Source organism: Bos javanicus, chromosome 1, assembly GCF_032452875.1.
Source record: "Bos javanicus breed banteng chromosome 1, ARS-OSU_banteng_1.0, whole genome shotgun sequence".
NCBI lineage: Eukaryota > Metazoa > Chordata > Mammalia > Artiodactyla > Bovidae > Bos > Bos javanicus.
The window spans coordinates 117,162,920-117,190,085 of record NC_083868.1 but is presented as its reverse complement, the minus strand read 5'-3'; the positions used below and the strand labels follow the sequence as shown (position 1 = coordinate 117,190,085).

The 27,166-nt window shown below is 43.7% G+C and overlaps 1 protein-coding gene across 1 annotated transcript in view; it reads right to left on the bottom strand.

Annotated features, from left to right (window-relative positions):
* Nucleotides 1–26,951, bottom strand: part of MINDY4B (MINDY family member 4B) — a 42,479-nt gene extending 15,528 nt beyond the window's left edge. The window contains exons 1-8 of the mRNA XM_061418904.1: nt 26,719–26,951; nt 26,163–26,190; nt 24,334–24,501; nt 13,119–13,238; nt 12,223–12,314; nt 9,609–9,774; nt 8,488–8,553; nt 1,711–1,781 (exon numbers count right to left, since the gene is read on the bottom strand). Coding sequence (XP_061274888.1) covers nt 1,711–1,781; nt 8,488–8,553; nt 9,609–9,774; nt 12,223–12,314; nt 13,119–13,238; nt 24,334–24,501; nt 26,163–26,190; nt 26,719–26,825 — 818 coding nt within the window. The 5' untranslated portion in view covers nt 26,826–26,951. The remainder of the gene's footprint in view (nt 1–1,710; nt 1,782–8,487; nt 8,554–9,608; nt 9,775–12,222; nt 12,315–13,118; nt 13,239–24,333; nt 24,502–26,162; nt 26,191–26,718) is intronic.
* Nucleotides 26,952–27,166: the final 215 nt, after the last annotated feature.

Here is a 27,166-nt window from a genome sequence, read left to right as displayed (position 1 = left end):
CCGCAACACGGAGCAGCACCAACGTGAGCTCGTCTGGTCACTGTCCTTCCCATGTGCCTGGTGTGTTTCCGTCTGTCCCCTGGAAAGCTTCTAGGACTGGCGCTGTAGAGATGATTGGGGAAATTCTGATGCCATTGGGGGAAGCCAGTGAGAAGCGATGAGGGAGAAAGAAGAAGTGACAGACCTCACATGTGACAATCCTTCGGTATGGGCTCTGTGGGGATGCTGGACTCAGCAGAGAAACTGTTTGCTCTGAGTCTCAGGGATGCTTGGCTTAAGGTGGTGACTTGTGACCACTCCAGAGAGTTCTGGCCCAAGGCAGAGCTGAACAGCCTGTTTAAGGGGAAAATGCCAGCTTGGCATTAAGCCCGTTTCTTGGTTGTAGTTTCCACTGTTTCATCAGGGACCAGGGATCAGGGTTCTACCCAGGGCAATGTAATATCAAGGTGGAAAGTGGCTTCAGCTGTAACCCAGAGGGAGCTGCTGAGTATGTGAGCTGTATGTGTTCTTGGATGAACCTAGTCACAGGGTTGGAAGGTCAGGCGCTTCTGTGAATCAAACCTAAAGACATGGGTGAAGCATCAGATATAATTCAGGGCAGTGTTTTCTAAAGTATGGCTTGATGTTAGTTGATATAGATATGAGCATTTTAAAAGTTCCACATTTATATGTTTAATACATTTTTTCTTTAGCACAGCAAATAAATGATTTAGATCATATATATTAACATATTAATATTTGAAGGGTATTAAATTTAAGAAGAGGATATTTAAATGTGTATTGATTTTGAATTTTTCTTCTTTTCTTTTTTTGTCTGCACCATGGAGCATGTGGGATCTTAGTTCTCTCATCACAGATAGAACACTTGCCCCCTGGAGTGGAATCACAGTCTTAACCACTGGACTGCCAGGGAAATCCCAAATGTGTGTTGATTTAAGGAAATTGTTAAGCAAATAATAATACATCATAAAAGTATGATATGCAAATGCATAAGTTTCAGGAACACTGCTTCAAGGTTTGAAATTTTTCCTTTCTGGAAGCCCTGTGTTTCTCTCTCTCTCTGACTTGCAAAAGCTTATCCTTTTTTCAAGGTCCAGAAGAAGGTCTCCTTCTTCCATGAAGCCTTCCTTGACTACCCTATCTGTTGGGGACCCTTTCTCCTCTGGCATCCCTTAAGAGTCATTGTCTTTGCACATCATCTGACATACCAAGTACCATCTGGGACTTCCCCAGTCTCTGTATGTGTTTACCTGGATTTTGCCAAACTAGAACCTGAGAGGCAATCAGGGCCATATCCTGTTTTATTTGTATATCCCACAGTCCCAAGAACAGTGCTTTGCATTTCATGGGGACAAAATAAATATTTGTGGGTATATATTTTATTGTATATAGAAATCATGAATTGTTTTCATTTATGAAAGTTGTACAAATAAGCCTGAGTGATATCTGCCAATATTTATAACCACAAGAAGGAACCTCCCACAGTGCTAGAAAAGTAGATTTGCACTTTTCTGATGATATCCACTCTCCCATGAATATGGCCAAACCGACTATAGAAAAGGATGCATCAACAGAAGAGTGTCTATTAGAAAAAAAAAATAGCTCTCATGTTTCCAATAAGGCATGAAAATACTTTCCAACACAGGAGAAGGTAGTTCATATGACCCCAAAGCTACAGGAAATACCTGTGCAAATATTTGTAGCATTTACCTTTCAAATGTTCTGGAGAAGATCAGGCTGTAAAGAAATAAGATGACGCCATGGCATCCTTCTCCTTTGAACTATTTGGAAAACAAAGGAAAAACACATTTGTCTAAATGCTGTGCATCTCTGTGTACCTGTGGGCCTGAATTCAAGGATTTACAGCCTGAGGGATTTTTTCTAGCTGATGAAAGGACAGTGGAAGCTGTCTCTGCTTCCCTAGGTCATCTCCTCTCAAATGCATCCTCTTGCCTTGCTTCAGGCCTGCCCGTGGCACCATCATTTTCTTGGTTTTCAATCTGTCTTTCTTTCTTCCACTTATATCACGTGACTCTCTTTGACTCATGGCTAAGACTTCGTGTATTTTCCCTCTCCGTTTTTCCAGCATCCATCCTAGCCCAGCCCTTCAGAGTTGCTCTGGATGGCCTTTATCTAGCCTCCCTCAGTCACTGCTTTCCTCCTCATTACCCTGTTAAACTCAAGGGGAGCAGAGTTTTCTAGAAATTGGAGTTACAGAAATCTGAATTCAAAACCAATTCTATTATACTAACTCCAACTCACTTTGAGTTTCAGTCTCATCTGTAATTGCAGATAAAAATACCTTTTCCCTAGGATTATTGCAGAAGTTGAAGGAAATAATGTACAGTGCCTACCTTAGTTTTGTTTTGTTTTTTTGTCATTGTTTAGTCACTCAATCATGTCCTACTCTTTGCGACCCCATGGACTGCAGCACGCCAGGATTCCTTATCCTTCACTATTTCCCAGAGTTTGCTCAAACTCATGTCCAATGAGTCAGTGATGCTATCCAATCATCTCATCCTCTGTCATCCCCTTCTCCTGCCTTCAATCTTTCCCAGCATCAGGGTCTTTTCAAATGAGTCAGCTCTTTGCATCAGGTGGCCAAAGGATTGGAGTTTCAGCTTCAGCATCAGTCCTTCCAATGAATATTCAGGACTGATTTCCTTTAGGATTGACTGGTTGGATCTCCTTGCAGTCCAAGGGACTCTCAAGAGTCTTCTCTAACACCACAGTTCAAAAGCATCAATTCTTCAGTGCTCAGCCTTCTTTATAGTCCACCTCTCACATCCATACATGACTACTGGAAAAACCATAGCCTTGACTAGATGGGCCTTTGTTGACCAAGTAATGTCTCTGCTTTTAATGTGCTATCTAGGTTGATCATAGCTTTTCTTCCAAGGATCAAGTGTCTTTTGATTTCATGGCTGCAGTCACCATCTGCAGTGATTTTGGAGCCCAAGAAAATAAAATCTCTCACTGTTTCCATTGTTTCCCTATTTATTTGCCCTGAAGTGATGGGACTGGATGCCATGATATTTGTTTTTTGAATGTTGAGTTTAAAGCCAGCTTTTTCACTCTCCTCTTTCACCTTCATCCAGAGTCTCTTTAGCTCTTTGTTGCTTTCTGCCATAAGGGTAGTGTCATCTGCATATCTGAGGTTGTTGATATTTCTCCCGATAATCTTGATTCCAGCTTGTGCTTCATCCAGCCTGGCATTTCTCATGATGTGCTCTGTATATAAGTTAAATTAGCAGGGTGACAGTATACAGCCTTGACATATTTCTTTCTCAATTTTGAACTAGTCCACTGTTTCATGTCCAGTTCTATCTGCTGCTTCTTGACCTGCATACAGATTTCTCAGGAGGCAGGTAAGGTGGCCTGGTATTCCCATCTCCCTAAGAATTTTCCATAGCTTGTTGCAATCCACACAGACAAAGGCTTTAGCATAGTCAATGAAGCAGAAGTAGATGTTTTTCTAGAGTTCTTATGGTTTTTCTATGATCCAACAGATGTTGGCAGTTTGACCTCTGGTTCCTCTGCCTTTTCTAAATCCAGCTTGAACATCTGGAAGTTCTCAGTTCATATACTGTTGAAGGCTAGCTTGGAGGATGTTGAGCATTGCCTTGTTAGCATGTGAGATGAGTGCAATTATGTGGCAGTTTGAACATTCTTTGGCATTGTCCTTCTTTGAGATTAGAATGAAAACTGACCTTCCCAGTCCTTTGGTCAGTGCCAAGTTTTCCAAATTTGCTGGCATATTGAGTTGCAGCACTTTCACAGCATCATCTTTTAGGATTTGAAATAGCTCAGCTGGAATTCAATCATCTCCACTAGCTTTGTTTGTAGTGTTGCTTCCTAAGGCCCAGTTGACTTTGCACTCAAGGATATCTGACTCTAAGTGAGTGGTCACACCATTGTGATTATCTGGGTCATTAAGATCGTTTTTATATAGTTTTTCTGTGTATTCTTGCCACCTCTTCTTAATATCTTTTGCTTTTGTTAGTTCCATACCATTTCTGTCCTTTATTGTGCCCCATCCTTGCATGAAATATTCCCTTGGTATCTCTAATTTTCTTGAACAGATCTCTAGTCTTTAGCATTCTGTTGTTTCCCTCTATTTTTTTTGCATTGCTCACCTTGGTTCTTAGAACATGCTATTAATAGAACCACAGAAAAATTACTATCTGCCCCTTTCTAAGGGACTTCTCCCTGTCTCTTTTCTTGGCCAGGTTACTTTTCTGCTCTGAACTTTCTGAAGGTGCCCTGTGAGCTCCAGGATATAATCCACCCACATTCAGGGCCTCCCACTGGTTGGCCTTATCCTGGCTTTGTGTCAGTACTCTACCTGCTGAGGAGAAGAAACTCCTTGGCTGGCTTTCAAAGTGCCCAGGGTTAAAGCCTTTTCTTTAAAGGAAGGTTTCTGTGAAAATGCATATGCTTTCCCTTTTGTGAGTTAATCTGTGCTTCACTATCTGTGTGCTAACAAGGGCTGGAATCTCATGCAGGAGAACAAATTTCAGTGCCACTAGAGCCAGATGGGAACCCAAATGGCTGTACTGCAGGACGTGAGAGAAAAGGGGAGAGGTGGAGCCTGAGGCACAGGACAGCACCCTTGGGTCAGTTTCCTGTTGCTGTCTTAACAGATGACCACAGACTCGATGGCTTAAAATAATGGGAATCCATCATCTCAGGGTTCTAGAGGCTAGCTGTCCAGCCTTGGTATCTGTGGACTCGATCCTAACTGCTGGTCAGTCCACGTTCCTTCTGGAGTCTTTATGGGAAATGGCGTCTCCTAGTGTTTTCCAGGTTCTGGTAACGGTCTTAATTCCTTGGCTCGTGACCCCACATTGCATAGCTTCTTCCCTTCTGCTTCTCTCATTGCATCCTTTTTTTCTGACTCTCCTGCCATCCTCTTTCTGTTTTAAAACCATTATGATTAATCAGACCCACCAGAAAAATTCAGAATAATCTTCCATCTGAGACGGTGAACTTAATCTCATCAGCAGTTCCTTTTGACCAGTTAGGTAACATCATTCAGTCTATCACGACTTGTTTAATGGGAGTCACTGCTCCCCGTATCAGCTAATGGAGGGCATGCTAGATAGAATATAGGTCTAGTGCAGCCAGATTTTCTGATTTGGCCAGAAGGCGCTAAACCTTTAGGTTTTGATATGGAATTTTCTGATTCTTTTTGAAGTTCACTGACTCAAACTTTTAAAAATACAACACCAGGTGAACTGACACTGCCCATCCTGTGTGGTAGATGTATGAGTTTCCTACAACTGCCTACAAGTGGCCAGAAATTCAACAGAAGTTTATTCTTTGAAAGGCTTGAAACAACAGAAGTTTATTCTTTCACAGTTCCGGAAGCTAGAAGTCTGAAATCAAGGTGTCAGAGGAGGGCCATGCTCTCTCTGAAGGCCCGAGAGAAGGAACCTTCCTGGTACCTTCCTAGCTTCCTGTGGCTGCTGGCAGTCCTTGGTGTCCTTGGTTTGGGAGATAACATCTCTCCAGTCTCCACTATTGCATGGCGTTTTCCCTGCATGTGTCAGTGTTTATGACCAAATTTCTCTTTTCTTATAAAGATAGAAGTCGTTGGATTGAGGCCCACCCTCAGCCAGCATGACCTGATGTTAACTTGATGACATCTGCAAAGACCCTCTGGCTGAATAAGAACACATTCGCAGCTGCTGGGGCACACACATTTGGGGGGGGGGGGCGGTGATGCAACTCAACCCATAATAACAATAGGCCTGCTCCCACATGTAGCCCTCAGTTCTTCAGCTTGTGATCCCTGCCTCAAGATAGGCACAGAGATGCTTTTTTTTTTTTAATGTTTTTTTAAATTAATTTTTATTTGGTGTATAGTTGCTTTACAAGGTTGTATTAAGTTTCTAGTGTACAGCAAAAGGAATCAGCCATATATATACATATATCCCCTCCCTTTTGGATTTCCTTGCCATCCAGGTCACCAAAGAGCATTGAGTAGAGTTCCCTGGGCTGTACAGTATGTCCATTTTGTACATAGCATCAGTGATGTATATGTGTCAGTCCCAATCTCCCACTCCTTGCCCCACCTCCAGAACTGTTGTTCTTTGATAGTAATGACATTGGGCGAAGGTCTGAATGGAGGCTGATCACACAGGCAGCCCCTGGTCTGGGAGTGCCCTTGAGAGGGGTATCTATGAAGCAAGATTCCCCCTCACTCAGGAAATGGTGCTGGCCCTTCCCCAGCATAGCTACGGTAATGGTCAGCTTGACACGGGTAGCTCTTGTGCCGAACCCACCTGCACTGTGCAGTCTGATTCCACTTCTGTTTATTACTTATTCCAGCTTAACCCTTAGCCTTTGAGGCGAATCCCTATATATAGCTCTAGCTCTGATTTTCCAATTGTCAGCTCTGGCTACACTTAAGAAACCGTTGCAGATGTGAAAGTCCTTCTTATTGAATCAGACTCTCCCAGGGCTGAGTTGAGGAGATGGAAGGTAGAGAGGGAAGGGTTTTCCTCTGTTGACTAGGAAAGTAATTTCTTAAATGGTTCCTCTCTGTGTAGCCCCCTTAAACATCTCTCTCTGCAACAGAGAGTCCCTAAGCAGGCTTCAATTGCACCCCACTCCAGTATTCTTGCCTGGAAAATCCCATGGATGGAGAAGTCTGGTGGGCTGCAGTCCATGGGGTCGCTAAGAGTCAGACACGACTGAGTGACTTCACTTTCACTTTTCACTTTCATGCATTGGAGAAGGAAATGGCAATCCACTCCAGTGTTCTTGCCTGGAGAATCCTAGGGATGGGGGAGCCTAGTGGGCTGCCTTATATGGGATCACACAGAGTCAGACATGACTGAAGTGACTTAGCAGCAGCAGCAGCAGCAGCCTAACATTTCATGTCAGATAATTTAAAATCTATCACACAGCTTTGATTGCTTTCATATTGCTATTGGAACAAATTACCATAAATTTGTAGCTTAAATAGTACAGATTTATTTTATTATCTTATAGTTCTGGAGGTCAGAAGTCTGAAATGGGACTTACTGGTCTAAAATTAAGATATCAGCAGCTCTAGTAGAAACTAACACAACATTATAAAGCAACTATGTGTGTGCGTGTGTGTGCTCTGTCATGTCCGACTCTTTGCAACCCCATGGACATGCCCTCCAGGCTGCATGTCCGTGGGATTTTCCAGGGAAGATACTGGAGTGGGTTGCCATTTCCTCCTCCAGTGAATCTTCTGACCCAAGGATAGCACCCGCATCTCCTGCATTGGCAGGAGGGTTCTTTACTACTGCATCACCTGGGAAGCCCAAAACAACTATACCCAAGTGAATAAAAAAAAAAACATTGTCATCAGCCCTGCATTCCTTCTGGAGGCTCTAGAGGAGAATCCGCTTCCTTGCCCTTTCCATCTTGCAGCAGCCTATCCACATTCCTTGGTTCATGGCCTCCAGTTTCAAAGCAGCAATAGGGGTGATGCTCTTTTCATATCACACCACTCTTCCCCTCCCTTCTGCCTTCCTCATCCACATATAAGGTCCCTTGTAATTACACTGGACCCACCCACGTAATCCAGGATAATCTCCCTATTTTAAAGTTAGCTGATTGGCAACCTTAATTCCCCTTCACCATGTAATGAAGCAGTCATGGGTTCCAGGTGGTAGAGTACAGACATCTTTCAGGAGACTGTTCTTCTGCCTACCACATAGACCCAAGAGCTGATGGAGGAGGTAGGTCTGGGGTAACTAGTTTATCCAAGAACCTATTGCTAGTGTGTGTTTGACAGCTCATGCTCAAGTTTTCCATTGCTGTGACCTTTGAAAGGCCTGGAGCTCTGAGTTTCATGAATCACATTCCCCTTTCCACACATACACATGGACTTATAGTTACCCTGCTACATTGTAAGGTTCTGATTCTTCGGAAAACCAACTTTCCTTTCTTTCTCCGCAGAGGCATCTTACAAAAGCACCTTGCGTTTTCAACCATCGCTGTCTCCTACTTTGTGTCACGCCTACCCAGGGGGTGAGGAAGACTCATTGCAGGGGAGAGCACTGTGCAGAAGGGGCTGCTAGAAGAGGTGGGGGGGCACCTTTTTCAGACAGAAAGTCATTTATTTGAGCCAATGTGAATGGTCATTTTGGCAATTTAGACTACAATTTTTATGTTTTATCCCTCAGAGGAGGCAAGAATGCTGTAAAATTTTCTCTTCCCATAAAAGCCATCTTGCTGTATATGCCCTCTATAGTATTATTCTTTGGGTTTGATTAGCCAAGGAGAAAGAGGCATTTGTGAGCAGGCCTGTGTATGATCTAGCCTCTCTCTAGATTGTGGGGAGGGACACACAGGCTTCTCTTTCTCTCATTCCGCCCTCTCTTAGTCCTCAAAATGACCTGGTTTTCTTAACAAGCATCATTAGAAATATACTTTATAAAAGGAAGAAAATTCCTGTAAGATCAGTTCAACATAAAGGAATTACCTCAATACTTAAACACTTACACATTGTAAATGATCATAGATGAATTTCTCAGTGGCTTCTTTGTCTGAAAGTTCAAACAGCTGGAGCTATAAGTCAGAAATAGAAGATAAAAATGAATAGGAAGATGAAAGTCACATCTAGAAGATGTCAACTCACTGTTATTACCTCAAGGGAGTTCTTTGTTTCATTGCAAAATCACAGTGCTAAAACTGACATATTATCTTACCCAAGGTCATGTAAAACATACATGGTAAAATTGGGAGGCCACCAGTCTCATGTTTGCATTCCTGTTTTAAACCAATATGGTATCTTGAGAAGGAAAACCATAAACACATTTTTTTCCGTAATAGGTAGAATTTAGCCAAGTTTAAAAGATTAGTTATGAAAGTGTAGTTTTATGATAATTTCAGGCATGAGATTTTCTTTTTAAAAATGTTTTTGTTGTAGTTAATATATGGTATTATATAAATTACAAGTGTAGTATCTAGTGATTCCCAATGTTTAATGGTAATATTTCATTTATAGTTATTATAAAATATTGACTATCTTCCTCGTGTTGTATAATATACTCTGTAGCTTATTTTATACGTAATAGTCTTCACCTCTTAACTCCCAAACCCTATGTTGCCCCCCGTCCTTCCCTTTCCACTGATAACCACTGCTTTGTTCTCTGTGTTCTGTGAATCTGCTTCTTTTCTCTTAGGTATGGAATATACTTGTTTGTTTGTTTGTTTTGATATGGACTGTTTTTAAAGTCTTTATTGAATTTGTTGTAATACTATTTATGTTTTGGTTCTTTGGCCATGAGGCATGTGGGTATCTTAGCTCCCGGAGTAAGGATTTAACCCACACCTCCTGCATTGGAAGATGAAGTCTTAACCACTGGACCACCAGGGAAGGCCCTGGAATATTCTTGATCATGGTAAATTTTGAAAGGAGAAATTCACAGCAGGCATCTCTGTCTTGGCTGCTTGGGTTCCTCATGGCCTTGATCCTTGCCTCTTTGGTCACATCAGATGCTTACATTGTAGAGGTCCACCCCAGAGCAGCAGTGGGCTTCTAACTCCCTTGCCATGGTGAGTCTAGTACTCACCCAGGCTCCAGCACCTTTATCGGGCAGGATGGGCAGGAGCGCACTCACCCGTTCAGAGAAACCGTCCCCAGAGTAGCCAGGAGTTGGGGCGACATAAGTGTCCTCAGTAATGAGGCAGATGGTGGCCTTCTGAGCTGCTCCTGCGGCCCACAGGATGCCTGCGAGCGCCGCCGCCAGCGTGTGGTCCTGATCGTGCTTGCTTATCCTGCACAAGCTTTAACGCAGAAGGAGGGGAGGAACACGTGGCAAAGAACATCACCTAGCCGAAGGCCCGGGCCTCCACTTTCAGGAGCCCTTCTGAGTACGGGATGGCTCTGTTGGGCTCCTTCATCAGCCTGCACTCCGAGAATGTCGTGGGGTCTTGTCCTCTCTGCCCCCACGGAACAGGCATCCTCATCCCAGCACACTGTTCCTCTTGGCTCTCCACCCTGTGCATTACGGTCGCCACTGAATCCCCACACTGTCCTCTCTCTTGAACTCTAGTCAGGCTCCATCCAAACTCTCTAACCCCATAACACAGGCCCTTCCAAAGTGCAACCCCGAACAGTCCTCCCAGGTTTATCTCCCAGACTTCATTTTGCAAACCCTCTGCCCCAGATGGACTGGTCCCCTGGATGTTGTTTCTGCGTTCCACCTCCATGGTTTTTCTCATGCGCTGCCTTTAATATGCATGTCCTGTCTGTGCTTCCTGCCTGATCACATCCTACGTGTCATTTGAGGCCGCCTTCAGGTTGCCCTTAGTGACTTGTAACTTACTCTCATCTGGCACTCACTGGGTCCAGCATTTTCCTAAGCACCTAACACATATCACCTCATTTAATCCTTTCAACAAGCTGTGAGGTGGACACTATTATTTCTCCTATTTTAGAGGTGAGGAAGGGAAGACAGGGAGGTTGAGTAGTCTGCCCCTAGTCTTCTGCCTTTACAGCAGTAGAGCAGTGACTTGAATGCAGGCAGTGTGGCTCCTGACTTAACCATTAGATTATCCTGAAGCATTAGCCCTGTCAAGTAATCCCAGCGGGTCCGACTTCCCTGGAAATGAGAGCCAGTCTTTACATCAGAGACCTGTGCTATGCTCATTTTCTAAATATTTAACATTGACAGCTGCGGTCCTAATGAAGAAACACCTGATAGAGGTTAGCGAATGAACTCAGCCATGGTTTATAAAATCCACCTAGATCTATGATGATACAGAAATGAGTAACAAGAGCCTCATACTCCAAAACCCCAGTGCAAGGTAGAATGAGAATAAAACAAAGTGCTGGGAAATTACAGAGGAAGGAGAAAGAACTTGTACCTGGGAACATTCAAGAAGGCTTCATGGAGATAGTGGATCGTAGCTGTTATTCATTACCATTGACTTAATACCAAGTACTGTGCTAAATGCTTTCTATTTGTATAGCAAATGTATGTGTTTCATCTAGACTTCTTGGGATCTCTTACTCAGTTGGTGGATACATCCTGCCATTGCTTTGGGTACTTTCGCTAGCGGCTCGTAGTTCTAAACTTTCTGAAGACCTGGAGCCATCTTCCCTGAAAGTGACTAGGAGTTGTGCCACCTTCCCATAGGAGGGTACATAGTAGATGCCTAAGCAGGAGTGAGAGGTGAAAAGGCCTCACCCCTTATCTGAAGGTGGAGCAGTGCCCCACTGCCGAGAGCTCCCATGGCTCAGGCGGAACCTAGCCATCACTGGCAACCACCTGCTTCCTCCACTTCTCTTCCTTCCTGAGCCTGTTTTACTCTGCTCTCTTATGGGTTTCTTCTGAGGACATTCATTCACTTAATAAATAACCTGCATAAAGAATTCCCGTCTTTGGCTCTGCTTCTAAGGAACCTGGCAATTCATGTTCTTAGGATAGATGAGTATTCAGTTCCTGTTTTGGGTGATAACTTATCCTGCTTGAGGATACGTAGGTGCCTTTTAATTATTTCTGTTTCTCCTAATAGCAATCATATAACCTTGCACATGATAGGGGCTTGTTGACATCTAAGAACAAAATAATTTGAACTGATTTTTAAAAAAATAGGCAGCCACCAAACACGGCATTGCCAGCCTGATTAAACGGGAGGGTGAATTCTCCAGTTATGAGGCTTTTCATCACCCCTTTTGTTCTCTCTCTGGAATTGTTAGGTTGGGGCTTCCCATCAAATGTTGTCAGTGGAGCCCACCTGGAGACCTGGTGCTTCATTTTACCTGCCAGGGTGGTCTGCGGTGGAGCATAAAACCTGTCAGCATTATTCCTGCAGCTGAACCTTGAGGGGGACTCTGGGCGAGCCCTCCCCAGTTGTGAAATCCAGCCCCTCTGGGAGAACCAGGACCATTTCTGTCTCTTTTTATTTTTTAAGATTCTTTTTAATATGGACTGTTTTTTGAAAGTCTTTACTGAAATTGTTACAATATTGCCTCTGTTTTATGTTCTGGTTTTCTGACTGTGAGGCATATGGGATCTTAGCTCTCTCTCCAGGGATCAAACCCGTTTCCCCTGCGTTGGAAGGCAAAGTCTTAACTACTGGACTGCCAGGTAAGTCCCCACTTTTTGCCTTCTGAGTCAAGTCTCCTTCTTGAGGCAACCCAGGGGATTTTCCCTGGTGATTATTTAGCCCATAAAATTTTTCATAACATGGTTAATTCTTTTCTCATCTTTCTCATAGGCCTCTTACCTGAGGAAGTTACAGTCTTTTCCCTTCCTTGTAAACAGCAGGTATTTAATGATGGGTCCTTGTACAGCCATCTGAATGCTTTGGACACCTCCCTGAAATGGGAGTGGATAAATAGTGAGGAGCAGGGCTTTACAATGAATGGTATTGGAACCCTTAGGGCCCACATTATAAAAATGAACTCTTGGAAATGGATGTCATCATTTATTCTTCTTGGCAGCCTTTTCCCTCCTGATGCACAGCATCCCTAGGCTTAGCAAAGGGACACTGCACTCTACAATGCCACACCTCTCCATGGACTATGGCCGGGTGCCATGGCCAGACTAGAACCTGCAGTGACTTGCTTCTCCGTGGAGCATTATAGCCAGCACCCCAGGCTGTCTGTCTTCCTCTGTCCTGCCTTCACTGTGCTCCTGTCTCATATTCAACTTTGAGATTTGCAGGAAGTAAGGAACTAGTCAGCTAGCTCTTGAAATTCTGTGTGGCTAATGACCAATGATATGAATTATTGAGGTTTTGGCAGATTCATTTCTATATTTGGCAAAACCAATACAATATTGTAAAGTTTACAAATAAAATAAAATTAAAAAAAAAATAAAACAAGTTAGAAATTCCTAGATCTCTCTCTACCTCTAAATTCTTAGTGATGCTTAGGACTTTGAAAGAAGAGCTAGGAAAACCAGAATTTGGAAGAGGATAGGGAAGAGTTTGAGACTTTATTACATTCTTGATAGTGTCTTAGAATTTTCAACACACTAATTCTGTTATCATTTAAGGTTACATTTTAAATTATAAACATGTTTCTACATTTGATTATAATGAAAACATGCATTTATATGGAGGAGGATGGAAGGAAACACAGGGAGCATAGGATTAAAAAAGAGATCACCTGCACTTACCTTTCCCACTTGCAACGCGAAAGCCAGGTCAGAAAAAGGCTCATGAAACTGGAAATAGGCCTTTGTCCAGTCAGAGCTGAAGACCTGGATGGTATTTCCAAAGAGGGTCTGGCGCAGTTTCTGAAAAAAAGGGAACAAATGGTTCAAAGGGTATTCTTCCTAGACACAGCCCTTAGCAAATAGCCCTAAGCCAGGTGGTGGAATCACGGAGGTGGGCCTGTCCCTTTCCTAGAGTCAGGTTAGCATGTTACTCTGTTCCTCTGAGCATGATTGTCCAGCCCTCTGCAAAAGGTTTGCATCAGGTTCACTTAGGACACTTTATCCTGAAGGCCCAGAGCATCGACTCTGCACCTGTTGCCCCCGTCTGAGTTTTGTCCCTGTGTCTGTCTCACCCTCCATTGCCAGCCATCTTCCCTGCTCGCTCTTACCATCCATGATGAGGCTGCAGTTCTGTTCTCATGCCTCTTGTCCCTCCATCCATGACTCTGGAACCTCTACCTCTCCTGCCTTTGGGTCTTTCTCTCTTGCTTAGAAAAAGGGAATAGGCAGGCCTCTATGATTGTAACCTGAGTGTGATAGTGGTGTCAATGGTATTCAACAAGCAGCCTCTGTTCTTGCCCTAGAATCTTTATGATTTTTTCTGGATACTCTGCAGCATGTTGAGATTAGAGAGGGTCTTTTAGAAAATCCCAGAAAGCTTGGTACAAGCCTTTGTAAACCAAACACATGACAAAAAGGGAATGCCTTTATAACCAGAGACACAAGAATCTTTGAGTATGTGTTAGGTCCTGTATGGGGTACAGATGCGTAAAGAGTCTAACCTTGCAACCATGTCCAATAAAGCATGTGTGACATTCCATTAGACAAAGTGCCAGGAGTGAAGACGACTTCTGACGGAAGCAGTCAGTGAAAGCTTCGTGGAAGAGGTGGCATTGAATGCTGGCAAATGGCATCTATTATTTATTGAGCATTTTCTGTGCACCCAGGACTGCGCTAAGTGCTTTGAGTTCATTATGTTAATTTAATTCTTTGAGAAGGGTCCCATTTTATAATTGACCATTTAAATTGACCATTATGAAATGACCATTTTATAATTATCCTCCTTTAACAGGAAAGTATTTGCAGAAGATCACCCAGCCAGAAGAAGCCAAGCTGGGATGCACACCCAGTCTAACAGCACTGAGCCGCCTCCCAGCTTCAACCCTGTATGTGCCTTCCTTAGGACTGCTGTCATTTTTATGTGCTGATCATTGTTGACTTAATAGCGCTCATTAGCTTGGGCCACTCTTTGGTAATGTAGAAAACATTTAAAATGTTTATTTAATTATTTAAAAGGACCCTTTACACCATGCCCTTAATGGGGAATCAAAGTCACTTGCCATAATAAAAAATAGAGAAAAGCAAACACCGTATGTTAATGCATATATATACACGAAACCTAGAAAAATGGTACTGATGAAGCTATTTGCAGGGCAGGAATAGAAGCGCAGACATAGAAAATGGACTTGTGGACACAGTAGCGGGAGAGGGAGGGACGAATTGAGAGAGTGGTGTTGACATTTATATGCTACCATGTGTGAAATAGCTAATGGGAAGCTGCCATATAGCACAGGGAACTCAGCCCAGTGTTCTGTGATGACCTCGAGGAGTGGGATGGGGGAGGCTGGGAGGAAGGCTCAAGAAAGAAGGATTTATATACACATATAGCTGACTCATGTTGTTGTACAGCAGAAACTAACACAACATTATAAAGCAATAAAAATTGCTCTATAACATTATAATAAAATTAAAAATTAAAAAAAACTGTACAGAATAGTGACCAAAAGTAAATACATAAATATATAATAGAAATAAAATGATCTTATTGAATCATGCTAGAAACCATTTTCTATGAAGTCTCTGACTGAGCCCTGCACTCTTTTTAATTAAAAAGGGAGATGGTGGTGATGGTTTAGTAGCTAAGTCATGTCTGACTCTTGTGACCTCATGGACTGTAGTCCGCCAGGCTCTTCTGTCCATGGAATTTCACAGGCAAGAATACTGGAATGTGTTGCCACTTCCTTCTCCAAGGGATCTTCCTGATCCAGGAATCAAACCCAGTCTCCTCCATTGCAGATGGACTCCCCCATTGCAGGTGGATTCTTTACTGACTGAGCTACAAAGGAAGATGTGAATATGTCCTTAAGTGGTCTTCTCCCTGGACTGCCAGAGTGAAGAGGGGCCTGAATTTCCATGATGCAACTCCATGTTATTCAATGTCACTTACTGCCGCAGCCCCAAACACCCCATACTCCAGCTCAGGGACACATCCCACACTCTGCAACAGACCACACAATGGCCTGTCACTTGTAAAGGAGGGGAGGCGGGGCAGAGAGGAAGACCTACAAATGCACATACATGGTACCAGGGTATCTGGGGACAGTGAGCAGTTCAGTGAGGCTAGAACATTGCCTGTGTGTGTGTTCCAGGGTCATGGGGCAGAAAGTCAGTGGAAGCTCAGACTGGAAAGTACCTCGAATCTGATTCTGGAGTGTTTTGAACAGCACGCTCAGGCATTTGGAGCTAGTTGAAGAGTGTGGACAAATGGAACATGGAGCACAACTGATCCAGAGCCAGAGTACCTCTTCTCAGCAGTGCGCAGAGCAAACCCTGATGGTTTCCAAGAAGGACACATGCAGGAGAAGCATGCATCTGGAACAGTCTTATCAATGTCCGACCAGGGTCTGCTTCCATGTGTCCGTGCATGATAAGTCGCTTCATTTGTGTCCCACTCTTTGTGATCCCATGGATTGTAGCCCGCCAGGTTCCTCTGTCCAAGGGATTCTCCAGGCAGGAATACTGGAGTGGATTGCCATTTCCTTCTTCAGGGGATCTTCCAGATGCAAGGATCGAACCCATGTCTCTTGCATCTCCTGCATTGGCAGGCAGATTCTTTACAACGAGTGCCACCTGTGGCTGGAGTTTATTTCTTGGCCACCCGGCTCCTACCTTTGAAAGAAAAGATTGTCTCGACAGAGAAAAAGGAGTACAGCAAGGCCGTCAAAGGCTGTATATACCAAGAGAGTCCCTTGGACAGAAAGGAGATCAAACCAGTCAATCCCAAAGGAAATCAACCCTGAATATTCATTTAAAGGACTGATGCTGAAGCTGAAGCTCCAATACTTTGGCCACCTGATATGAAGAGCTAACTCACTGGAAAAGACCCTGATGCTGGGAAAGATTGAAGGCAGGAGAAGAAGGGGACCACAGAGAATGAGATGGTTGGATGGCATCACCAATACAATGGGCATAAACTTGGGCAAACTCATCACCTCCAGGAGATGGTGACAGATAAGGAAGCCTGGCATGCTGCAGTCAATGGTGTCTCAAAGGGTCAGACATGACTTAGCGACTGAACAACAACAGAGAAAAAGAGGCAGATACATTTCAGAGTGAGAAAGAGCCCCAAACTGCACTCAAGGGAAAATGATGTGTCCCGTGTCTGTCAAGGGGAGGGAGCAGAAGACACAAAGGCTGCTCTTGGAAGACAGAATCGGTGTGCACTCTAGCCAAAAAGGGTCACCAACTCCTGGGCAGAGGACTGCATATGGATGGAAAGTGTTTCTTTGACATCAAGACTGCATAGCGAAGAAGGAAAATGGCTCACTCCTGACTCCAGGGTTGAGAAGCCCCTGCTCTGCTCCTTGCTGACAGATTTCCAAACCTAAGACTTTCTTTGCTTCTTCTGAAACTGGGATAACCCCTGGCTCAGCCCCTATCCCTAAAATGGAAAGCTATCCCACTGCAAGAGAAGATGTATGGAAAGGACTCTGGGAACCATAAGTGCTGTTATTACCTCTGTGAAAACACAGTGTGTCTATGCTGGAACGTCTTATGCTGCATGGAAGAAAGTTCCAGCCCAGATGGAAAAAGACCAGAGACTGGCAGGAGTAAGGGAGGAGAAACCGTGGCTAATGTGACAGACTAAGACCGTCAGAACTAAGAAAGCTTAGAATTCAAATTCAATTGAAAAATTCAGTAAGCCAAATCAAACTCCTGTTTATGTTACCAGCTGCCCCTTCCAACTTAGGGAGCATTGCCATCCAAATGCATCTTGGGGAGGCCTAGAGCAGAGGGGCTACAGGCTGCTCGGGGTAGCCCCCACCGGCCAGCATGGCAATGAAGATGACCCACCTTACTTATGTAACCCTAAGTTTAAAAAAAATTTTTTATTGGGGTATAGTTGATTTACAATGTTGTGTTAGTTTCGGGTGTACAAGAAAGTGAATCAGTTATCCATATGCATATATCTACTCTTTTTTTAGATTCTTTTCCCATATAAGTCATTACAGAGTATTGAGAAGAGTTCCCTGTGCTATACAATAGGCCCCTGTGTGTGTGTCTGTATGTGTGTGTGTTAGTCATTCAGCCATGTCTGACTCTCTGCGACACTGTGGACTGTAGCCTGCCAGGCTTCTCTGTCCTTGGGAGTTCCCAGGCAAGATTACTGGAAGGGGTTGCCATTCCCTTCTCCAGGGGATCCTCCCAACCCAGGGATCGAACCCGGGCCTCTTGCATTGCAGACAAATTCTTTTTTTTTTTTTTTTTATTTTATTTTTAAACTTTACATAATTGTATTAGTTTTGCCAAATATCATAATGAATCCGCCACAGGCATACACGTGTTCCCCATCCTGAACCCTCCTCCCTCCTCCCTCCCCATACCATCCCTCTGGGTCGTCCCAGTGCACTAGTCCCAAGCATCCAGTATCGTGCATCGAACCTGGACTGGCAACTCGTTTCATACATGATATTTTACATGTGCAGACAAATTCTTTTACCATCTGAGCCACCAGGGAAAACCACAATAGACCCTTATTAGACATCTATTTTATATACGAGTGATACTCGCTCAGTTGTGTCCAACTCTTTGCAACCCCATGGACTGGAGACTGCCAGGATCCTCTGTCTGTGGAATTCTCAAGGCAAAAATACTGGAAATATTTCTCCAAAAATACTTCCCCACCCAGAGTATCTTTATATTATATATATTTTATATATAGTAGTGTGTTTATGTCATTCTCCCAGTTTATCCCCCTCAACACTGACTTTTACATCAATATAATTTATAACAAGATTAACCTGACATGCAGTAAATGATACATATATTTTATGCTGCCTGGTAACTAGACACAAATGGTTGCTGCTGCTGCTAAGTCGCTTCAGTCGTGTCCAACTCTGTGCGACCCCATGGACTGCAGCCTACCAGGCTTCTCCGTCCATGGGATTCTCCAGGCAAGAATACTGGAGTGGGTTGCCATTTCCTTCTCCAATGCATGAAAGTGGAAAGTCAAAGTGAAGTCGCTCAGTCGTGTCCAACCCTCAGCGACCCCATGGACTGCAGCCTACCAGGCTCCTCCATCCATGGGATTTTCCAGGCAAGAGTACTGGAGTGGGGTGCCATTGCCTTCTCCCAGACACAAATGGTAAATGGTCCTAATAAATGACTGTAATGAGTGTTATTGTTTAACACAGTCAAGTGGGGTTTGTAGTTTTTCTCGCTTTACTTTGTTAGTTTTCCAGGAATACTTACCTCTCTTTCCTGATTGCTGTGATGATAATAAGGATGATGACCATTATTTCTCTCTCTCTCTCTCTCTCTCTCTCACACACACACACACACACACACACAGAGACATGCACGCATCCACAGATCATTCTTCCCAACAGATTCATTTCCTTACCCTGACTGCCTTGTCTCTTGTCCCTGGGCTTAGAGTTTCCCTGTGACCACCTGTCTCTATTCATTGCTCAGCCACATCACCATACTTCACAACTTGAAGTGGAATAATTCTCTTTGAAGCTCCTTCCCTGAATCCTTTCCTGCTTTAGAAATTGCTGGACCATTGTAGAATCAGAGAATGTAGACCTAGTGAGTCCGAAGACATTTCTAAATCAGCCCACCAAGTAGAGTGGCAATCTCTAGACCTGGTCATGTTCACTGTCAGTTTCTCAACATCTGGGGCAGTACCTGGTACACAGTAGGCTCACAAGAAGTATTTGTTGAATAAAAATCTAATTTGGCCCTTTCATTTTACAGTTAAAGCACTTGGGGCCCAGAGCAGTGAAGTGGTATGCCCAAGGTCACATAGCTAGTAAATGGTACTGCCAGATCTCAAATACAAACCTTTCAGCTGGCACCAGTCAGGGTCCTAGCAGGAAACAGATGGCACTCAAGTCAGGATAATTGACTTGAGGAAAGTTTAATTCAGGGACTGTTTACAAAGATGATGGCTGCATGTGGGGAAACCACAAGAGCTAATGTAGACTGCCAGAGCTACCAAGAATGAGAAGTTGTTATGTCTCCTAGACCTGGAGGTGGGAAAGGAAGAAAAGAGTCCTAGGGGAGCACTGCCTTCAAAGGAGAGGGATTCTGCCAGCTTGCTCAACCTGACTTAATTCCCATCCCTCCCTCCAGGGCTCCCATTGTTCAAACTCAACAGGAAGTCAGAGGAGGGAGCCCTATTGATGAAGTGAGTACAGCTCAGTCTCCAGGGCAGTAAGCAGAGTGGCAAGGGGTAGAACAAGTGTCTGAAGGGGCACACGGATGATATCCACTCTCCTGTACCGAGAAGCTTCTTTTGGAGATTGTCCAGAGGCAGTGAATTAATTAATTAATTAATTAAATAAACATCTACTTAAGACCATCTATTAGACCTGTGCTGACAAAGGTCAGCCAGACCTCTGTCGATAAAGGTCTGTATAGTCAAGGCTATGGTCTTCCCAGTGGCCACATACAGTTGTGAGAGCTGGACCGTGAAGAAGGCAGAGCAATAAAGAATTGATGCCCTCGAACTGTGGTCCTGGAGAAGACTCTTGAAAGTCACTTGGACAGAAAAGAGATCAAACCAGTCAATCTTAAGGGAAATAAGCCCTGAATACTCATTGGAAGGATTGATGCTGAAGCTGAAGCTCCAGTATTTTGGTCATCTGATATGAACAGACACATTGGAAAAGTCCCTGATGCTGGAAAGGATTGAGAGTAGAGGAAGAGGGCATCAGAGGATGAGATGGCTGGATGGCGTCACCAGTGCAATGGACCTGACCTTGGGCAAACTTTGGGAGATGGTGAGGAACAGGGAGGCCTGGTGTACTGCGATCCATGGGCTCACAAAGAGTCTGACATGACTGGGCGACTGAACAATAACAACATGCTGAATTTGGACGAATTCCAATCATCAGGACTAATTATCAGTTACCAGGCTCTGGTAACTCAAAGCCAACCCATTGCCTGTTATCCTCTGTTAGAGCGTCATTCTTCTGGGTCTCCCCCAGAATATTTTGATCTCCCATATTACATTTTTTAGATGATCCTGCTGGGTGGCATTCCAAATAACCACTAGGCAAACCCCTAGTTTTGTTTACTGGCTGCTGATAAAAGAGGCAAGAAGAATATGTTCCAGGCTGGGTCCTGCAGAAGGGTTGGCTCTGGAGGAGGATGGAAGCTGCTGCTGGTGGGAAGATCAGCAGCTGTGGAGGGGAGGAGGAGGGGAGGGGGTGAGATAGGGGGAGGGGATGGGCCCTGAGGAGGACTCTCTCCTTATCCGAGGACCTCACCTGGGTCAGCAGCCTGGCTGGCCATTCATTACACCACACCACCACACACACTGTAAGATGTGAGGCTGGGGAAGGGAGAAGGCTGTGGAACTGGATATAGGGCAGCAAAAAGCAAGAAACAGGAGAATTAGAGACAGCGAAGGGGCCTTGTGTGCATTGCCCACCCCTTACTTTCTCAACAGATTCCCAGCAAAAAGCATGTGCCAATGTCCGGAAGTCCCATGCATCCCAATTCCAAGTGGAGGGGGACAGCGAGAGTAGCAGGATGATGACAAAAGGCGCTCTCATGTGAGAATGAGGATCCAATCACTCTGAAAATTTGCCAGGCAGCTACACTGCCGAAATGTCCTTTAGAACTGGTCTGATCAAGCTTCTACACTGACTCCTGGACATGCGTATTCAGAGTCCCAAGGCTCATCATCTTGAAATCCCAGGGTGTGTTTAATTAATGCTGCTGTTGTTTAAAGGACACACTATCATCTGGTCCTGATAATTGGAATTTGTCCAAATTCAGCTTTTTTGAAGAAAAATCAATTCTCTCTTCTTCTGGGACTTCCTTAACACTCCATCAAGTCTGATTCTTTTGTCTCCAAGCCTCTTCCAAAGGGAGAGAATTATCTTGGAAAAGTTACCGAGGAGGTCTCCAATTGCATCATGTCTGTATTTGTAGACGAGTGGGAGAATTCAGACCCAGGCTCACTGGCCTCCACAGTATAGAGAGAAACTAGAAGACTTTGGAAACATCGGTGACTGCCTCTTTCCCCCACCACGCCCCACCCCGCCCCGTTTTTAAAATGCATAAAGGCATTTTAAAAAATGCAGTTTTGGGGTTTTTTGGGTGGGGGGTGGGTGTGCTGTGCCACACAGCATGTGGGATCTCAGTTCCCTGACCAGGGATCGAACACACGTGCCCCACCTTAGAAGCGCAGAGTCCTAATCCCTGGACCTCCAGAGAAGTCCTATAATGGTGTTTTAAAAAATAGATTGTCCATGCACATGGTTCAAAATCCGGAGAGCACAAAAAGCTATGCTAAGAAGATTTCTCCCTGCCCTAAGTCTTTTGTCCCTCCCCCCCTTCCCCCCGCCACTACTGTCACATTTTAGGAAATCGTCTGGAAAATTCCGTGTGCATTTGCAGGCAAATACAGTACTAGTATAGAATCATAGTTTTCTCTGTTTTGCATATAAAAGGTAGTCTATTTCCTGTTTCCTGATATGTGTAAATTTTAAAATGACCTTCTCCATAGAAATTCATTGGTGGCCAGTAATACTTCTTTATTAAAGATTGAAAATAAAAGATGCTTATTCCTTGGAAGAAAAGCTATGACAAACCTAGACAGAAAAAAAAAAAAAGCAGAGATGTTACTTTGCTAACAAAGGTCCATCTAGTCAAAGCTATGGTTTTTCTAGTAGTCATGTACGCTTGTGAGAGTTGGACCATCCGTACAGAAGGAGGCTGAGCGCCAAAGAATTTATGCTTTTGAACTGTGATGTTGGAGAAGAATCTTGAGAATCCCTTGGACAGCAAGATCAAATCAGTCAATCCTACAGGAAATCAACCCTGAATATTCATTGGAAGGACTAATGCAAATGCTGAAGCTCCAATACTTCGGCCACCTGATGCGAAGAACTGACTCATTGGAAAAGACCCTGATGCTGGGAAAAATTGAAGACAGGAGGAGGAGGGGACGACAGACAACAAGATGATTGATGGCATCACCGACTCAATGGACCTGAGTTTGGGCAAAGTCCGGGAGATGGTGAAGGACAGGGAAGCCTGGTGTGCTGCAGTTCATGGGGTCACAAAGAGCTGGACATGACTGAGTGATTGAACAACAATAAACTGTTCATTAAAGACCTTGTACAGTAAAATACAGATACACTCAGCCCTCTGTCCCTGAGGATATTGGGGGACCGATGGTACTAGGCAATTTTATATAAGGGACTTGAGTGTGGTGGGCGTTGGTTTTCTCTGGGGGTGCCTGACACCCATCCCCCAGGATACTGAGGGATGACTTCAGTTGCCCTAACTACTGTTCCTATAGCGCATCATAGGCAGAATAACCATGGAGGCTGGAGACTCTAACAGGATGACACTTTACCTGTCTTGATTATTCAAAAGGAGAGTGGTAAACTAGATGCCTGAGATACAAGTTAAAGCACCATCCAGGGGCTGGGCCACCAATGAGCCAAGTACTGCATCTCTGAGAGCCCTGCCAGCCTGTCTGCCTGGGACATCCGGCATTCGAGCATAAGGGGGAAGGTGGGTTGAGGCAGAAAGATCTGTGATGATGAGACAGAGCATGTGTGCCTCCCAGCACGTTTGTACCATAACTCCAGCAGTGGAGAGAGTTGCTCCATGGAGCCTGTGAGGATGTGCGTGAAGATGAAGAACATGGGGGCTGTAGGCTGTGTGTGATGATGTCCCATCTGGGAGCCTGAGGAACAGTTATGGGTTATGTTGAGGTTGGAAATACTGCAGTAAGGGCCAGCCTGGCCTCTGGGCTCACAAGGCAGGTGGAGACTGTGAGGTTCCCCCATAAAGGGGTCCGGCCCCCATCCCCACTCCCAGCAGGAATCCTGCCTATGGGGCACAGACTGCAGAACTTTCTGTCCATGGTGGCCTGACTGCAGCCTTGCTGGTCTTTGCCTGGATGGTCAGGCTGGTCCTGGGTGTGTTCTGAGAGTATACCCAGGTGTAGGGCAGCATGTCCTCAGGAAGAAAGTACCTCTTCCTACTTTTGTTCTTAGGGCCTCAAGGAGAGGCCTCTGCCTATGTCTCTATAATATAGTCTGAGGGGATGGGCTGAATATGGAGAAATTATCCCTGATGTTCACTGTGATTGAAAGGGCGATATTGGAGGACAATCCTGTTGGAAAGATCGCTCAGCCTCACTGGTGCTTTTTTTCCTTTCCTTGATCCCTGGCTTTGCTTCCCCAGGTCCCAACAACACCTCATTGACCATGACAGCTGGTCCTTTGGCCACTTGTCAAGACATTGCCCCCAGCCCACACAAGGAGATGTGGCTGGGTCTCTGCCTCAGCCCCTCGCCCCCACCTTGGTCAAGGTTTGAATGGAGCAAATGGTCCCTGGAAACAGCAGCTTCCAGATCCACTTGGATTCTCAAACTTTTAGGTTCTCTTCAAATCTGACTATTAGTTGCCACCCCAGAAAGTGTTTCCTCCTTGGGATCATGTGTTTGCTGCGGGACTGAGCCAGGGAAGGTTCCCCATCTTCCTCCTGTCCACATGGCACAGGGGTCCTTTCTCCCACATCTACCTCGTTTTTCCACCTTTGCCATCTTTATCATCTACCCCATCCTACCTCATATGGTCAATTATTTGAATTTAACACCCTCATGCCTTCACTTTTATCGGTCAAATTGAGGAAGTCAATAAAGAGAGACTCTTTATTGGGAAGGAAAGACTGTAACATCACCAGTGTCCTTGAAAAATACCACGCATAAGTCATTTTCATTATATTCTCCTTTAGCAATAACAACTGTCTGTAGTCTTATCTTCCATAATACTCTCATATGACAGCTGATTAGATTCCCCCAGCCTTGTTGTTTGGGGAAGATTACGTTTCGTTTCATGTTTAATTGACAAGCTATACTTACCGTGGCCATTGCTAGGGAGACAGGAAAGCCGCCTGATTTTGAAGAGATGATAGAGGGTTTGGGAACAGAACAAAGGCGACTTGATGGCAAATGTCCTTGTCCTTTTGGCTGAGACCTTCCTGTCCCATCTTCAGTTTCACCAGCAGATATACGGTCACCTTCATGATTCTGTGTAAAATGCCACCACCACCAAAAAACAAAGCAAACAGCTGGTGATGACCTTTTCCTTTGCTTTCCTTCTTTTCTTTTGCTCCCTGAAATATCAGTGTTCATAAAATGTTGTCTCCCTTTTAGAGATGTCTGAAAATGATCATAAATAGATAAAAAAGAGGCAGAAAAACCCCAGTGTCTGTGTCAAAGGGGTTCTCCCAAGTTTTATGTGACTTGATGAGGTTAAGTGTAACTATGGAAACATAATTAATGCTATCAAGACCTTGACTTGAAGCTGTGTTTATAGACAGTTGTAAATGTTACTGTCTCTTGTTTTGAGGAGACAACATTTTATAAACAATGAGTGAATCTTTTTAGTCTATACGAAGTATTTCCCATTATATTGTTAACTGGCCAATAAACAAAGTCAGGTTACCTTCTTTTAATACTCTCAGATTCCTGATCCCTAGCAAGTGAGTGCAATGATTTTCTTCCTTAAAAAAAACCACTCCCATCTTTAAGAAAAAAAAATCCATTTTTACTTTTCTTAACTGATTCTTATAGCATTTAAATATAAGATAGCATCAGTTCTTCTTCCACTTGGTTTAGACTTCTATCCTAATGTCATGAAACATGTCTGACAAATTGGTAGCTGAAACATGAAGGAAACTGCCTTCCTTGTTTTCTGGATTCCTAGAGGCTAAGATACTTTATCTCAGAAACATAGCATCCCAGTCATAGACTACTAATGGGATAAGATGCATTTTGTAAATTACGTGGAAAATCTTTACATTTGTAGCAGGGGGTTTCCCTCACCTTGTGGAAAGCTTAACTCAACATTTGTTTATTTTTTTCCTTGCAAAGATTGTTTTATCTTTTGACTGTTCTATTCCCCCAAACGATAGCTAGCTCCATTTAATACTTCTAGGACTGAAATAGAAGTATTCTCTCTCTGACTGTAATGTAGACTGGCTAAGAGAGTTTCAGCAGAAATAATAAGGTTTTTGATCTTATGTTACTTGGAGCAAGGTGCTTTAGTGCTATAGTTAAAATATTAATAATTCAGTTGTTTGACTGTATTATACATTAGTGCCAGGAAAATCACCTTAATATTTTGTGCAGAGTTTGTTCAGTGATTGAATTAATATCTGAAATACAAAGCCCGTTACCTTCTAACCTTTTCAGGTGACAGGAGAGGAAAACATCTTTCATCTTATATTGTATAACAGATTTTAAAATACCTTTTAACATCTGAATTCAGTCATCTTTTCCTTGTTTGAAGATAGTGAAGGAAAACAATTTTTCAGGAGCTGAATCAATATAACTATTTTCAGAACTACTTTTCTTCAGGATCACTGAAGCACTTGGATGTCAGAGTCTAGTGCTGTTGCACAAGTGTAGGAACTCTAGATTCTCATATGATTTTTTTTTTTTAATAATAACCATATGGTGCTTTTAATGATGCAAAGTAGCTCGTAAAAGTAAGAAGAGATTTTTATGAAAAAAGAAAGCACAAGAAAAGATCTCCAACAGGGTTTCCAGTTTTGTGTTTTCACACATTAAATGCCAAGTGCCCGAGTGACATTACATGCACAGAATAAATGGAGATTATGCTGTTAATGTGATTGTTTGAAGAAGCAACTAGAGGAAAAAACTCTGGCTTTGAGAAAAGTAATTACCTGAGAAGTTGTATTATTGGTTCCCAACCTATAAATGAAAGAGAAAACATCAAGAAAATTACTCACTCTATTCAACCCTTATTCCCTCAAACCTCCTCAACCTCCACTTTGCTTGGGATGCTTTTTCTGCAAACAGTTATACCTGAAGCATTTTAAATGTAAATCTGTAATGGAGACTTCTCACATAGCAAGCGTAAAAGCTGGTTGTTTAGCCACATAAAATCCCCCTGGTTCTAGGGAGGCTTCCCTGGTGGCTCATTGGTAAAGAATCCACCTGCCAATGCATGAGACAGGGGTTCCATCCCTGATCCAGGAAGATCCCACATGCCTTGGAGCTGTGCGCCAAAACTGTTGAGCCTCTGCTCTGAAGCCCAGGAGCCATACAGCCCATGCTTTGCAACAACTGAAGTCACTGCAATCAGAAGCCTGCGTACCACAGTGAGAGAGTAACCAGTGTAGCAAGGAAGACCCCCCAAAAGACCAAAAATAAATATATAAAATTTAAAAAAAGAAATCCCTCTGGTTCTAGAGGATTGAGAAAATGAGAACATCTTACCGGTGATAACTAAAGATTTCCCTCCATTTGTCAAGAAATAAAAGCTTTCTAGTTATCTCCTCTAAATCCAGCTCTTGGGAGTTTTGTGCCTCTTCTGAGGGCTCCATAATTATTAGATAATGTAAAGAATTGGAAGAAGGAAGTTGTTCAAATGGGAGAGAGAGAGGGCTGGCAGTGAAATGAGTTGGCTGGCAAAGATGCCCAGGTGACGGGTGTGCAGTCCCTACCTTTTGACCAATGAGGAGATCATGCCACACAGTTGCAGCTCTGGGCTTTTTTGTAAGACCTTGCTATCAGATCACGATTAAACTTTCATTAGGGGTGGAACACTTCTCTGTTTTTCTTCACTGTATGGATACCATGAATGTTTAATCCAAGACACAGATTTATAAACAAAAGGACTGCAATTACTTATCTGTATCAAAGCAACTGGGATAATTTAATTGAT